At 34.4% G+C, this 14,438-nt stretch overlaps 1 protein-coding gene across 4 annotated transcripts in view; it reads right to left on the minus strand.

Annotated features, from left to right (window-relative positions):
• Positions 1-14,438, minus strand: part of NIPBL (NIPBL cohesin loading factor) — a 187,377-nt gene that overhangs the window by 22,594 nt on the left and 150,345 nt on the right. For all 4 annotated transcript variants that reach the window (XM_070411818.1, XM_070411820.1, XM_070411817.1 and 1 more), the window contains 3 exons: positions 13,883-13,936; positions 4,086-4,194; positions 2,463-2,599 (listed from right to left, as the gene is read on the minus strand). In XM_070411818.1, the coding sequence (XP_070267919.1) occupies positions 2,463-2,599; positions 4,086-4,194; positions 13,883-13,936 (300 nt within the window). The remainder of the gene's footprint in view (positions 1-2,462; positions 2,600-4,085; positions 4,195-13,882; positions 13,937-14,438) is intronic.

Consider the following 14,438-nt stretch of genomic DNA (forward strand, 5'->3'; position numbering starts at 1 on the left):
AATATCTGGAGACATTTTTGGTTATCACAAAAAGGGTATGGGGGGCACTACTGGAATCCAGTGGATAGGAGATGCTTGTCAAATATCCTACAATGGTCAGAACAGTTCTTGACAACAAAAAATAATCCAGCCCTAAATGTCAATAGTGCTGAGGTTGAGAAGCCCTGTGTTATCCTTTTTATGACTGGATCCTTAATTTATCAACAAAAGCATAAGAACAATAAAATCTTGGATTTAATGTTAAAAAAGACCACACAAAAAATAAAAAAAAGCATTTATCATATGTAAGGTAGGTTTACAGTAGTCTCCCTTATCTGTGGTTCCCCTTCCATGATTTCAGTGACCTGGGGTCAACTACAACTGAAAATTATTAAATGGAAAATTCCAGAAATAAACAATACATAAGTTTTAAATAGCCCGCCGTTCTAAGTAGCGTGATAAAATCTTGTGCTGTCCCATTCCATCCTGTCGAGGACATGAATCATTCCTTTGTCCAGCATATTCATGATATTTACATTCCCTGCCTGTTAGTCACTTAGTAGCCATCTTGACTTATCAGAATGACTTTCCCAGGATCGAAGTGCTTGTGTTCAAGTAACCCTTATTTTACTTCATAATGGCCTTCAAGTAAGGAGTAGTGATGCTGGCAACTGAGATGTGCCAAAGAGAAGCCATACAGTGCTTCCTTTAAGCGAGAGGGTATGCATGTATAGGGAAAAACACAGTACACAGAAGGTTTCGTATTATCTGCAGTTTCAGACATCCATTGGGGGTCTTAGAAGGATTTTGTGCAAATGCGGGGAATACTGTCTTTATGCAAAACTCTGTATTTGCATAAATATAAAAAATTATAAATGTTTAATTTTTTAGTTACAAAATGTTTTTAAAGTAAACCTACTTTCCAAAAAATGTTGTTGCAAATGAGTACTATTTATGCAAATTACATTACAGTCCAGATTCTAGAGAGGCAAACAGACTGGGACTGGTTGACTGTGCAATATTGGGCAAGATATTTATATTCTCTAAGCTTTCGTTTCCTTATCTGTAAAACAGACAAGAATGGTATCGACCTCACAAAGTAAATGAGAGAATGTATGTAAAATTCTTCACAGTGCTTGGCATTAAGCTCAGTAAATATTAGCTATTATTATCAGCCATAAGATTACATATTAATCCATTTATTTCTGGATGTAATACAAGCTCTAAAAATAGAAGTAGGGTCTGGCAAGTATAATATGTTGATTTTATATACTTATCTTCTGCTACTTTCCTCAATTCTTTTTTAAAAAATATATTTTATTGATTTTTTACAGAGAGGAAGGAGTTAGAAACATCGATGAGAGAGAAACATCGATCAGCTGCCTTCTACACACCTCCTATTGGGGATGTGCGTGCAACCAAGGTACATGCCCTTGACTGGAATCGAACCTGGGACCCTTCAGTCCGCAGGCCGATGCTCTATCTATCCACTGAGCCAAACCGGTTAGGCAGTGGTTCTCAACCCGTGGGTCGCGACCCCTTTGGGGGTTGAACGGCCCTTTCACAGGGGTTGCCTAAGACCATTGGAAAACACATATATAATTACATATTGTTTTTGTGATTAATCACTATGCTTTAATTATGTTCAATTTGTAACAATGAAATTGGGGGTTACCACAACATGAGGAACTGTATTAAAGGGTCGCGGCATTAGGAAGGTTGAGAATCACTGGGTTAGGGCTTTCCTCAATTCTTAACATTTCTCAGGACATCCTAAGATTTTCATTTAGAACTTATTAATTTACAGCACAAAAAAATCGGACTACAGTAGCAAAACAAATTTATTAGAGAAAATTGTTAAAATTAGTTTCTTAGGAAAACTGAGAAAACAGAAAAACGACATTATAAAGTTTTCAAAGTATTTTAAAATTTAGTGTTTATAATAAGCCACCTAACTCAACATGTTACAATATAAATTGCTGGATTATTTTACTTAAATTTTTACATTTGATTCTAGGAAAACTTAGTATGTGTAATATTAACTTAAAATAACAGCCTAACATCTGTGACATATTAAATTTCCATATTCAACATATTGGTGTATTGTAAAAATAAATGTTTAAAATAAGACATACTAAAAATCACAAATTAAAAGCAAACTCAGAATCCAAAAGACATTAAGTTTCTGAATGACAGAACTCTACCTCATTTAGCTTTGTGATTTTAATAATAGTTACATTCATTAAGCATATATAGAGTGTTTGGCTTAATGAGAAATGGTGCCTGAACTTAATACATCAGAAAAATGTTTGTAGATAGCTTGCTATAAATATTAGAACAAAAATTTGAGTACATAACACAGTTGATCTGTCACTGAAAATAACTGTCATCTGTCAGTGAAATATGAATGACACTGAATGCTAAAGTTAAAATATTTAGTACATGGTTTCTATAAAGAGAAAACCAGGAAGCTCTATACTTACACTACATTTAGTGGTGAGGTAGGGCTGCATCGTCATGGCATGTTTAACCATGAGCTGGGGTCTTATTTTGCTGAATAAGAACAAAGTGGTTATGCAAGCCACCAATCTTCCAGAGTTCACACCTTTATTGTCAGAGTCTGAAAAAATGAACAAGAAATAAGACACTAAAATATGACAAGGCAGTGAAAATTATATAGAGTATTATTTAAATTACTCAATATTATCTTCTGAATAGATTCCTTAATATAACTCATTAAAGTTTCTTATGATACTAGACTTCCTGCACTTCATTTTTATCTTTAATATATAAATTACATATATTAAGAATAAAGGACAAAGAGGCAGCACTATAGAAGGCAAATGTTTTCCCTGAGGGGAGGAGGATTTAAGTTAAAAAACAGAATAGAAGTTCGGAAGTTTAGAGATGGGCTTTTGGGAAGAGACAGGATGTTGGTTATATCTAAAAATGGATAAAAGTCAATATGGGAAAGAAAGTTAGCAAAGGGAGACAAAACCAATTTAGCTGAGGTGATACTGTGTTTAAAGATACTGGGGGAATGAAGCTGTAGAAGAATGTTAAAAGATGGGAGTGAGAAATTAAGAAGTTGGACCAGTGCTACATTAAAAAGGAAAACAAAACACTATTCAGGCGAGAGGAAAATGTTGCTAGTTAGAATGGTTCTTGGATGGCTAATTAGTTTTTAGAGGAGATTAGCAACTTTTTAATATCAAGGGACAACAGTATCACCCTTAAAATCTAGGATAGAGAAAACAGAACAAAAAGAAAAAAAGAAAAAAAGGTACACATGGAAAATGAAGAAAAAAGAAAAAAAGAAGAAAACATTAAAGAAAAAGTACTGTATAAAAATATAAAGGGTATCAAGTTTCCGTAGGTGCCATAAATGTACCTCTGTAAGAGGCAACTGGCCCCCATATTGGAGAATGACCCCCAATATTGTTCCTTATTAATGTATATCAGGTGATACAAGTCATGTTAGTCTTGTGTGCTTTAAGCAATAGATAGCAAATCTGACTTTTATAGTTTTCATATAATTATTTATATTTGATTAATAATTTTAGACTTGCCACTGATTTGCTAAATAATATAACACTAATATTTAAGAAAATTTTTAAATTAAAGATATTAATAGCTTACTAGCTCAAGCAAGATTAAGCACATTTTTATATAACAATTAAATTAATATTAGGAATATACTACAAATCATTTCAAAACATTTTTATAATAGTTAAACCAATTTCATTTTGAGAGAAAATTTTATAGGATTGAAAATATATCAAACAGTTTTTGAATGAGTTCAATTAGCTAAGTATGTATTAGCCCCTGGGTTTCTTTTTATTCCTGTTTAATATGACATCTAAAATGATATGCTACCGAAAGATATGTGAGAGATGAGGCCCATGCTTTATTGCTCTAAATAATCTTAGTCAACCTTAACAATATAATCAAGGCTGCAACATCAAACAAAAAACAGATTTCATTCAAGAGTAAAGTAGCTCAGTATTAGGCTAAGCAGAGCCAGAGGTAAAAATGAGAAATATGCCCAAAGTATTTTAAAATATCTTATAAAATCAACTTAATGACCAATATATAAAATGTCTTACCAGCTAGAGATTCCTCATATTTAAGAATGTGCTCAACTAGGTTATCAACAAGTTGAGTACAAGCTTTCTTCACAGGTTTATATGAGGAATCCTCTTCGGACTTCAACAACTATATATGTATATATATAAAAAAAAAGATCCCAGTATAATTATTCATTAGGCAATAATAATAAAAACGCATTTAATGTGTCCATAATAAGCTTTTCAATTTGTTATTAACAATTTAATACTGAAAATGCAAATAAACAAAAATATAAAACAAATGTTTAAAAAATAAGTTATAAACCAGTAATTTATAAATACTTTCAAACAATTTTAGTATGAAGTATTTAAATTGCTGTATGTGGGACCTGAGGTAGGATATGAGAGAAATTAGAAAGGTGACCTTCTTTTAAGAGTACCACTCAATGCTAATTGAATTATTTTAAAGAATTCCATTCCTCATTATTCCAAGTCCTTTAATGTCTCAAAAATTATGTGTTAATTACATCATTTATATAATTGTAACTATATCAGAATTGCACCTTAAATCTTGGAATTATAAAACATAAGTCTAGATTTCTTCTGTGTTATCCTTTGCCAAATTATTAATAAACAATGTTAGAAAAGTGTTATGAACGAGATAAGGAAGAGATCAGTCTAACTATAGCCAACCCCACTAAAAACACCCCCCCAAGACCCCATCCCATTCAATCTTTCATAATCATAGCTCAATGCAATGATAAAGTCATCTGAGGCATATCTATTTTGTTTAATGATTAGCTAATAGAAGTCTGGGGATATTAAGTAAGTTGAAATGTGTATTTGATTTCTGTGAAGAATTCTAATGCTGTCCAATATAAGTTTCTGCAATGATGGAAATGTTCTAAATATCTGTGCTGTCCAATATGGTTGCCCTGAGCCACATGCATATACTTAACACTTGAAATGTGGCTAGTATAACTAAGGAATTAAATAAAATTTCACATTAAACTTAAAAAAACCTGGCTGGTACTGGAATGCATACATTTACACTTTCACTGCAAGATGCATGGATGATTAAATCAACTAATAGCAATCAGAATAACATAACACATACACTGTCCCCACCTCAAACTTAAATAAATCAAAGCAGAAGACTTCAATTTACCCAGTTTCAATTCTGAACAGCAAATTCTTTGTCCTACTCCATAACTTAATTCCTTAAGCAGTGATTAAAAGCACATGCTGGCCTGGTCTTTTTCAGGCAGGAGTAGAAAACGATTCCCTCACCCCTGTTTTTGCTCTTTCTTCTCCAAGACATCAAGTATACACAAAAGTACTAATCATAATGTTGGTTTATGACACACCATCAATACTATAGGTGCTGTTTTAATTTATTTACAACAATTCACTGTGAACTCAACTCAAGAATAAGAATAGTTCCAATAATTTATATTTCCCAATGTGCTCCTTCCATTATGGTATCTTCCTTTTTCACTTTCAAGGTAACCACTATGAAGAATTTGATCATTTCTTTGCTTTAAAAAATTTTCTAAGCTGTATACTGTTTATAATCGTGCCTGATTTTTCAACTTTGTAAAAGGTATACGGGTTGTAGTTGTCTATATCTTTTTGCCTTTTTCATTCAACATTATGCCACTAACTGTCATCCAGGCTGTTGGATGTAACGGTTATTTGTTTCCACCACTACATAACAAGCCATTGTGTGTCTATACTGCAATTCATTTATCCATTCTTCTGAAGATAGGATAACTACAATTTCAGTGGTATAATGAACACTCTTTCATTTGTCTTCAGGTGCACATATGCAAGATTCTATTGGTTATATGTTCCTCACAGCGAAATTGCTGGATCATAGGACACATGAATGCTCAACTTTATGAAATAATGCCGTTTTAAAAAATTGGTTGTAATATTTTCTCAATTAGTAGCAGTGTTTAAGAGATATTTAATTGCCCTAACCGGTTTGGCTCAGTTGATAGAGCGTGAGCCTGCGGACTCAAGGGTCCCAGGTTCGATTCCGGTCAAGGGCATGTACCTTGGTTGCAGGCACATCCCCAGTGGGGGGTGTGCAGGAAGCATCTAATCGATGTTTCTCTCTCATTGATGTTTCTAACTCTCTATCCCTATCCCTTCCTCTCTGTAAAAAATCAATAAAATATATTTAAAAAAAGATATTTAATTAATTTCTTCTCCAAAATTTAAACCATCTGACTTCTCAATTTTTACCAATCAAGTGGGTGTAATATGTGGTCTAGATCTGTTATTCCCTGAATTACTAATAAGGTTGAACACCATAAAGGCCATATGTGCTATTTCCTCTATAAAATGCCTAGTCATGACTTTTACTCATTTTTCTGCCAGGACTCTTGCCTTATATTGGTTTGCAGGTGAGGAGTTCGTTATATCTTCTTAATAACAGTTTCTCAGTTACATATATGTCAAGTATCTTTTCTCGGTTGGTGACTTGTATTTTCACTTTCTTTAAGAGGTCTTTCGATTCCTAAATGTTCTTCATATTAAGGTAGTAAAATTTATCAACCTCTTTTTAAGGTTAATGGCTTTTGTGTCTTATTTAAGAAATCTTTCCCCCCAAAATTTCAAAAATGTATTCACATACTATTTTCTTACAAGTTTTAAAAGATTTCCTTTAATCTATATTGCATTGATTGTTTAGTTGAAGTAGGAATCAATTTAAAAAATTCCTTATAGAAATCCAGTGGTCCCAGCCCATTTACTGAAAATCCTTTCCATATTAACTGCAGTGCCACTTCTGTTTTATAGTAATTATAACCTATATGTGGAGGGTTATTACTAGGCTCTCTATCTTGTTCCGTTGGTCTATTTAGAACCATACAATCTTAAAATAACCTTGGGAGTCTTCCCTACTCTAGAACTTTTTGGAATAGTTTGAGAAGGATAGGTGTTAGTTCTTCTTTAGTATCATAATATCTTAAGTATTATATTTTTAAAAATTAGTCCCGATGTATGGTAAGGCAAATCACTATTTGTGTATTTTTCAGAGGCAACAATTATTATTTACTAGTAGTTCTTTACTTTTCCAAACACATTTTATAATCACCTTGACATGCTTGATGAATATTTTTTGTACTTGATTTTGATGAGATCTTTTAACATTCTCCCATTTAGCGCAACTTTCATTTTAGGTTTTGCAGTTTATTCTGCAGATTTTATTTTATTCTTAGTTTGTTAGAAGTTATCATTCAAGGGTATTAAATTTTATTTTGAAATGTCCTGTGTCCTCTGAAATGATTACTGAAATATTTACTCTTTAATGTTAAACCACAGATACACACTGATGCTAAACCATGAGTATGTAAATATGTATGCTTATGAATATGTACATACACACCTTACTTTGGATGTATTTAAAAGTAAATCATAGATATCAGTATACCCCCCTTTTCTTTTGAGATAAAATTTACATGAAATGTATAAATCTTCAGTGTACATTTGTCGAGTTTTATTACATGCATTCATCATTGTAATTCAAACTCCAACAAAGATACAGAACAGTAGTTCTCCATCTTTAGCTTAGCAGAACCATCTGGAGAAGCTGTTTACATATGCAATGATGAGCCCCGCCTTCTGATTAACGAAGCCTGGGGTAAAGCCTTAGCACTTGCATTTCTGACAAATCACAGGTAATCTTGACCACTGACAGACTATTACCATTACCCCAAAAGTTCTCTCATATTTCTTCCAAGCCAATCCCTGGCCCCCTGCAATATACAGTGGGGCCTTGACTTACGAGTGTCCCGACTAACGAGTTTTTTGAGATACCAGCTGTCTCTCGGCCGATTTTTTGCATTGAGTTGATAGAGTAATTTGGGTTAACGAGCTCCTTAACGAGCTCGGTCTCAGAACGAATTAAACTCTTAAGTCAAGGCCCCACTGTATGTACTCTTCTGTCTAAAGCAATCATGTCAAACTGGCGGCCTGCAGGCTGCATGTGACCCACAGTGAATATTTTTGCGGTCCAGCCAATATACCAGTATGTAAGAAACGCCTTCATAAAAATTTCATAACTTAATTTTTACAATATCCTGTTATACATAATTATTAATAACGAACTACAATGTTTGCTAATGACTGATTACTATAATTGTGTTGCATTTATTTCCCTTATGCACAGGCGCACCATTTCTCTCCACTAATACTAGCAGGGAATATTTTAGTAGCCTTGCCACGTCATTAGTCTTGGACTGACTTGTTCGGTGTGAGCAACAGGAAATATTTTGCTTTCGGAGAACAAGAAAAATAGGTTTATTTGCATTACGCTTATTAATTTGTGCAGTTATTCAGTGTCTGGTAAATTAATGTTCAAGAAAAAATATTAATTTTTATTAAAATGTTCTATTATTTTATGTTAACAATTACACATTTATTTCAGCCCTCTGTATTCAGCATGTCTCTATTGAAATAAACCTACGTTTCTATGAAAATTGAAGCTTTTGTGTTTTTGAAGCCCACATAAACTTAAACCTGGTTTATTTGGCCTGTGTTAGCCTTTAGTTTGAACATGCTTGGTGTAAAGCTTCCTTTACTCTGCATAAATTCTTATTGTTCATTTATGTTGCTGTATAAAAAAGGACGAAATAGTGCCATTTGCAACAACATGGATGCACTCTGAGAACATTATGCTAAGTGAAATAAGTCAGTCAGAAGAGACCAAGATGGTGGCATAGGTAAACACTGGAGTTTGCTGCCGCAAACAACCACTTCAAAAATACAACTAAAAGACGGAACGGACATCACCCAGAACCACAGGAAGGCTGGCTGAGAAGAGACTCTTCAACTAGAAGGAAAGACAACAGCATACCGAGGCTCAGAGGAAGCGCAGTGTGGAAAATACAAAGGTGCAGAGATGCGCACACAAAGCGGGCTGGTGGCTGAGGGCGTGGTTGTCATTTTCAATCAGGAGGGAGTCTCAGACTCTGAACTGCAGATCCGGGCGAGTCTCTAGGGACTCAGACTCAAACGGGAGAAGCGGGATTGTCTGGCATCAGTTGGAACGTGAGGGCAGCTTTCTCTCCAAGGTTTGCAGCGGTTGCTGGGGTTCTGAGAAGCAGAGCCTCTGGGAACGGGACTGAGAGCAGCCATAACTGCTCCCTCTGCCCGCCCTGTTGAGCCCGCCCCGCCCAAGCCCTGTGCAGAGCCATTTGCCGGATAGCCTCAGGCAAAGGCTAGATTAGCACCTCTCCAGAGGACAGAAGTTTTCCCGAAGCAGACACAGCTGATTCTCACAGCCAGTCGGCCTGGTGGTGAAATCCCTCTAGTATTAACTACAACAATCAAGGCTTAACTAGAACAAGACTGCACACAAAGACCACAAGGGGGTGCACCAAGAAAGCATAAAAAATGCGGAGACAAAAAAACATGACAGAAATGGAGGATATAGAGCTAAAAAACGCAATTTTGAGGGCTTGCAATAATGTGCTAGAAGCTGCCAATAAACTTGATGAGAGCCTCACGAAATCTAATGAGAACCTCGATGCTATGATAAAGAACCAACTAGAAATTAAGCATACACGGACTGAAATAAAGAATATTATACAGACACCAAATAGAAGACCAGAGGAGCGCAAGAATCAAGTCAAAGATTTGAAATGCGAAGAAGCAAAAAACACCCAACCAGAAAAGCAAAATGAAAAAAGAATCCAAAAATACGAAGATAGTGTAAGGAGCCTCTGGGACAGCTTCGAGCGTACAAACATCAGAATAATAGGGGTGCCAGAAGATGAGAGAGAGCAAGATATTGAAAACCTATTTAAAGAAATAATGGCAGAAAACTTCCCCCACCTGGTGAAAGAAATGGACTTACAGGTCCAAGAAGCGCAGAGAACCCCAAACAAAAGGAATCCAAAGAGGACCACACCAAGACACATCATAATTAAAATGCCAAGAGCAAAAGACAAAGAGAGAATCTTAAAAGCAGCAAGAGAAAGAGACTCAATTACCTACAAGGGAATACCCATACGACTGTCAGCTGATTTCTCAACAGAAACTTTGCAGGCCAGAAGGGAGTGGCAAGAAATATTCAAAGTGATGAATACCAAGAACCTACAACCAAGATTACTTTATCCAGCAAAGCTATCATTCAAAATTGAAGGTCAAATAAAGAGCTTCACAGATAAGGAAAAGCTAAAGGAGTTCACCACCACTAAACCAGTATTATACGAAATGCTGAACGGTATCCTTTAAGAAGAGGAAGAAGAAAAAGGTAAAGATACAAATTGTGAACAACAAACATGCATCTATCAACAAGTGAATCTAAGAATCAAATGAATAAATAATCTGATGTACAGAATGAACTGGTGATTATAATGAATCAGGGACATAGAAAGGGAATGGATTGACTATTCTTGGGGGGGAAAGGGGAATGGGAGATACGGTAAGAGACTGTACAAAAATCGTGCACCTATGGATGAGGACAGTGGGTGGGGAGTGAGGGCGGAGGGTGGGGCGGGAACTGGGAAGAGGGGAGTTATGTGGGGGGGGGGGGGGAGGAACAAATGTAATCTGAACAATAAAGATTTAATAATAAAAAAAATCAGTCAGTCAGAAAAAGCTAAGAACCATATGATTTCACTCATATCTATAATAAAAGGGCAATATGCTAATTAGACCAGATGTCCTTCTGGACGTCCTTCCAGACGAAGCTGCAGCAGCAGGGGCTGAGCCCCTTGCACTGTGCATCAGGCCTCTAGTGTGGGATATAAAACTGAAACTCATTAACACAAACAGTGCAGTGGTTGCTAGAGGGAAGGGGGTTGAGGGACAAAGGGTCCTAATATAAGGTGACAGGAGAATATTTACTTTGGGTGGTGGGCACATGGTGCAATATACAAATCTTGTAACATAGAAACCCACACCTGACACCTATATGTTCATGTTGACCAATGTCACCCCAATCAATTTAATAAATAAAATTGAAAAAAGAAATGATGATATTATTGATACCACTTATCAATAAGAAGGAATAAAATATTAATATACCGCCAATATTCTCCTAATTAAGAGAAGTAAAACACAGCTTAAGCCAACTGGACTTGTAATCATTCAAGCTGCATGATTCCACTGAAATAAAATTCTACAAAAGGTACAATTATAGTGACAAAAGGTAGACCCGTGGCTTCCTAGGGTCAGAGGGAGGGGATCCTTTACAAAGAGGCATAAGGAAGCTTTTAAGGGTGATATTCTATATCTTAATTGTGCTGGAGGTTACATCACTGTATATAATTATTAAAATTAATAAAACTGTATACCTAAAATTAGTGAATATTTTTGCATGTAAATTATGCCTCAATAAAACATTTTGGTTGTTAAAATATCATTAAATACTATTTTATTACTAAAAATATTGTTTAAAATTTAAAAGCTAAAAATTTATAAGTAAACAGAAGAAATCAACTTCATTAGACAGTAAATTATTGATATAATCAAACAGAAAAAATGTTATTTCAAGGTAGATTTCTTATGGTGTGCTACAGATAAAAAGAAACGCAAAAATATCAAGCTATATTCAATAATCTTACTGTAAATATAGTGGGGCAAAGCAAATAAAAATTGTGTTTATTTCCTTGGGAACCAATTTTCACACTTGGAGGGAAGAATAAGATAAAATAAAAAGAATCTCATGATCTTAAATTTGAATTAAAAATATCAATACAGTGCGGCCTGTGTAGCTCAGTGGTTGAATGTCAACACATGAACCAGGAGGGCACGGTTCAACTTGCAGTCAGGGCTTGATCCCCAGTGGTATGGGGTGGGGGGTGGGAGGGGAGGCATGAAGGAGGCAGCCGATCAATGATTCTCATCATTGATGTTTCTTATCGCTTTCCCTTTCCCTCCCTCTCTCTGAAATCAATAAAATACATAAAAAAAAAATCAATATAAATTCTTGATTTCTTTTTCTAAAAAAATGCATATTTTAAAAAGGTCCAAAGCTATGATAACTCTTAGCAACAAACAGTCACAGCACCTAGATTATTCCCACTGAAGAGAATTAGGACTCCTTGGAAAATGACCAATTTCAGATTTGGGGCAGGAAATGTACAAGATGAGTCTAGGGCAGTGATGGCGAACCTATGACACTCATTTTTTTGGTTGATTTTTCTTTGTTAAATGGCACTTAAATATATAAAATAAATATCAAAAACATAAATCTTTGTTTTACTATGGTTGCAAATATCAAAAAATTTCTATATGTGACAACGGCACCAGAGTTAAGTTAGGGTTTTTCAAAATGCTGACACGCCGAGCTCAAAAGGTTCGCCATCACTGGTCTAGGGGCATCTTGTAGAGGTAGAAGTTATTCAAGTTACAAAAGAGCAATAAGATTACATAAAAAGTATATAAGACCAACTTGAAGGGACTAACAATGGGCAAAGATGGGACAATCTGAGCTTCAAAAAGAATGACTGCAATAAATTAAAATACATAAAAATCTATTAATTCATACTCATACTGAAAAATGAAAAACCTAACTAGTCATATTTGGAGGATGATATGAAAATTCATTATTGAGAAAATTAATGTAAAGAAATCAAGCATTTCCTCTGCCTTTCCTGTACAAACTATGTTTACAGTAATAATCAGTACAAAATTCCTTTTTAATATGAAACAAAATAATTAGGAAAAAATCAGTATTTTGTACCTTCTAATGAAAATAATGAATCTAGGTAACCATTATTTAAAACTAATCCTGAAAAACTTTATAACAGACGCATCAGTAAACTCAGAGATTACTGAAAATGGGACAAATATGTGCCTCCTGATGTGATGCAATAACATTCAGCATCACCTATGAAGTATTCTTGTCTTTTACTCTCAAAACTGAACTTTAATATTAAGCCCCTAGATCTAAGAGGTTACAGAAAAAAAATGGTGGATAGAGGAACAACTTAAATGACACCAGAAGGAAGAGATCTATGAAATCCAGAAATGTGGAATAGTCTACAGAAAAACATGTAAGTGGCATGAAAAAAGTAGGTGTGAGGGATCGAGTATTATAGATTATGAGACTTAAGAGCCTTATCAATCAAAACAACTGCAAACCAACTGTAAAAATATATTTTTGAGACAATTAAGGAAATGTGAACATTGACTAAGTATTAGATATTAGGGAATAACTTATTAATATTTATTTTGATATAGGTGACAATGAAATTGTGTTTTGAAGTAATTTCTGTTAGAGACAGATACTAAAGCATTTATGGATGAAATGATATAAAGTATGGGAACTGCTTTAAAAGTATTACAGAAAAAAAATTGGGGAGGGACAGATAAAACAAGATTGGGAAAATGCTGATAATTTTTGAAGCTGGGTGATGGGTAATTCTATGTATTTAAAAATTCTGAATAAAAAATTTGTAGGGAGATAAACATTCCTATTTAGGAAATTTTAAAAGAATATGAATTGTGGCTTAATTCTGCACTACTATAGGAAATCCTACATGTTTTATATCAAAGTATGTAAATATATATTTAATGCAATCTGTATATTTATAGCTCTTTTATCTAGATTAAAGGGATAAGAAAAAATAATTATCTGGAAGGGAAGATAGAATTTCAATTACTGATGTAAAACACTTACTTGTAATAAGTAATTGAATAATGGATTAAATAGTGGTATTAACCATAACATTCAGTCTAATATACTGAAATAAACTGTCCCTATCAAAAAGGCAAAAACTTAAAAAATAACTGAAAGTGTTCTATTACATCATAAAGTCTACAAAGAACTATTAAATTTCATGTTATCTGTTATCAGGAGTCAAAATAACACTCACGTTTTGAAGGAGTTGCTCAAACCAGTCATATCCAGTATCTCTGCATGCTGCAACCTATGGAGGAAAAATATAGTGAAAATATCAAAATTACAAATTTACCTACTCTGAATAAAACATTCTTTTATGCTTTAGCCTTAGGTATATAAATGCCTCTTCAATGCCCTCAAGTAAAAATTTTATTTTTAAAGTAAACTATTATTTTCAGTAAGTTGATAATTTACCAATGTTAAAGAATTTTATTCTAAAAACTAGAGGTCCGATGCATAAAATTCATGCAAGAGTAAGCCTTCCCTCCCCCGGATGCTGGCACCAGCTTCCCTCCAGCACCCGGGAACCAGGCTTCCCTTCATCCAGAAGGTTGTCTGGAAAGACATCCGGTCTAATTAGCATATTGTGCTTTTATTATTATAGATATTTTAGAATACATTAAAAAATAGTGTAATGTACTGAAATTAAATGTGGCATTACATTTTGAACAATAACTTGAATCATATGGTGTCAGAAAAATGTGTAAGGTCTAAAGCAGCAGTTCTCAACCTGTGGGTCGTGACCCCTT

Source organism: Myotis yumanensis, unplaced genomic scaffold (genome assembly GCF_028538775.1).
Source record: "Myotis yumanensis isolate MYYU_CA2020_CCGP unplaced genomic scaffold, mMyoYum1.0.hap1 SCAF_4, whole genome shotgun sequence".
Lineage (NCBI taxonomy): Eukaryota > Metazoa > Chordata > Mammalia > Chiroptera > Vespertilionidae > Myotis > Myotis yumanensis.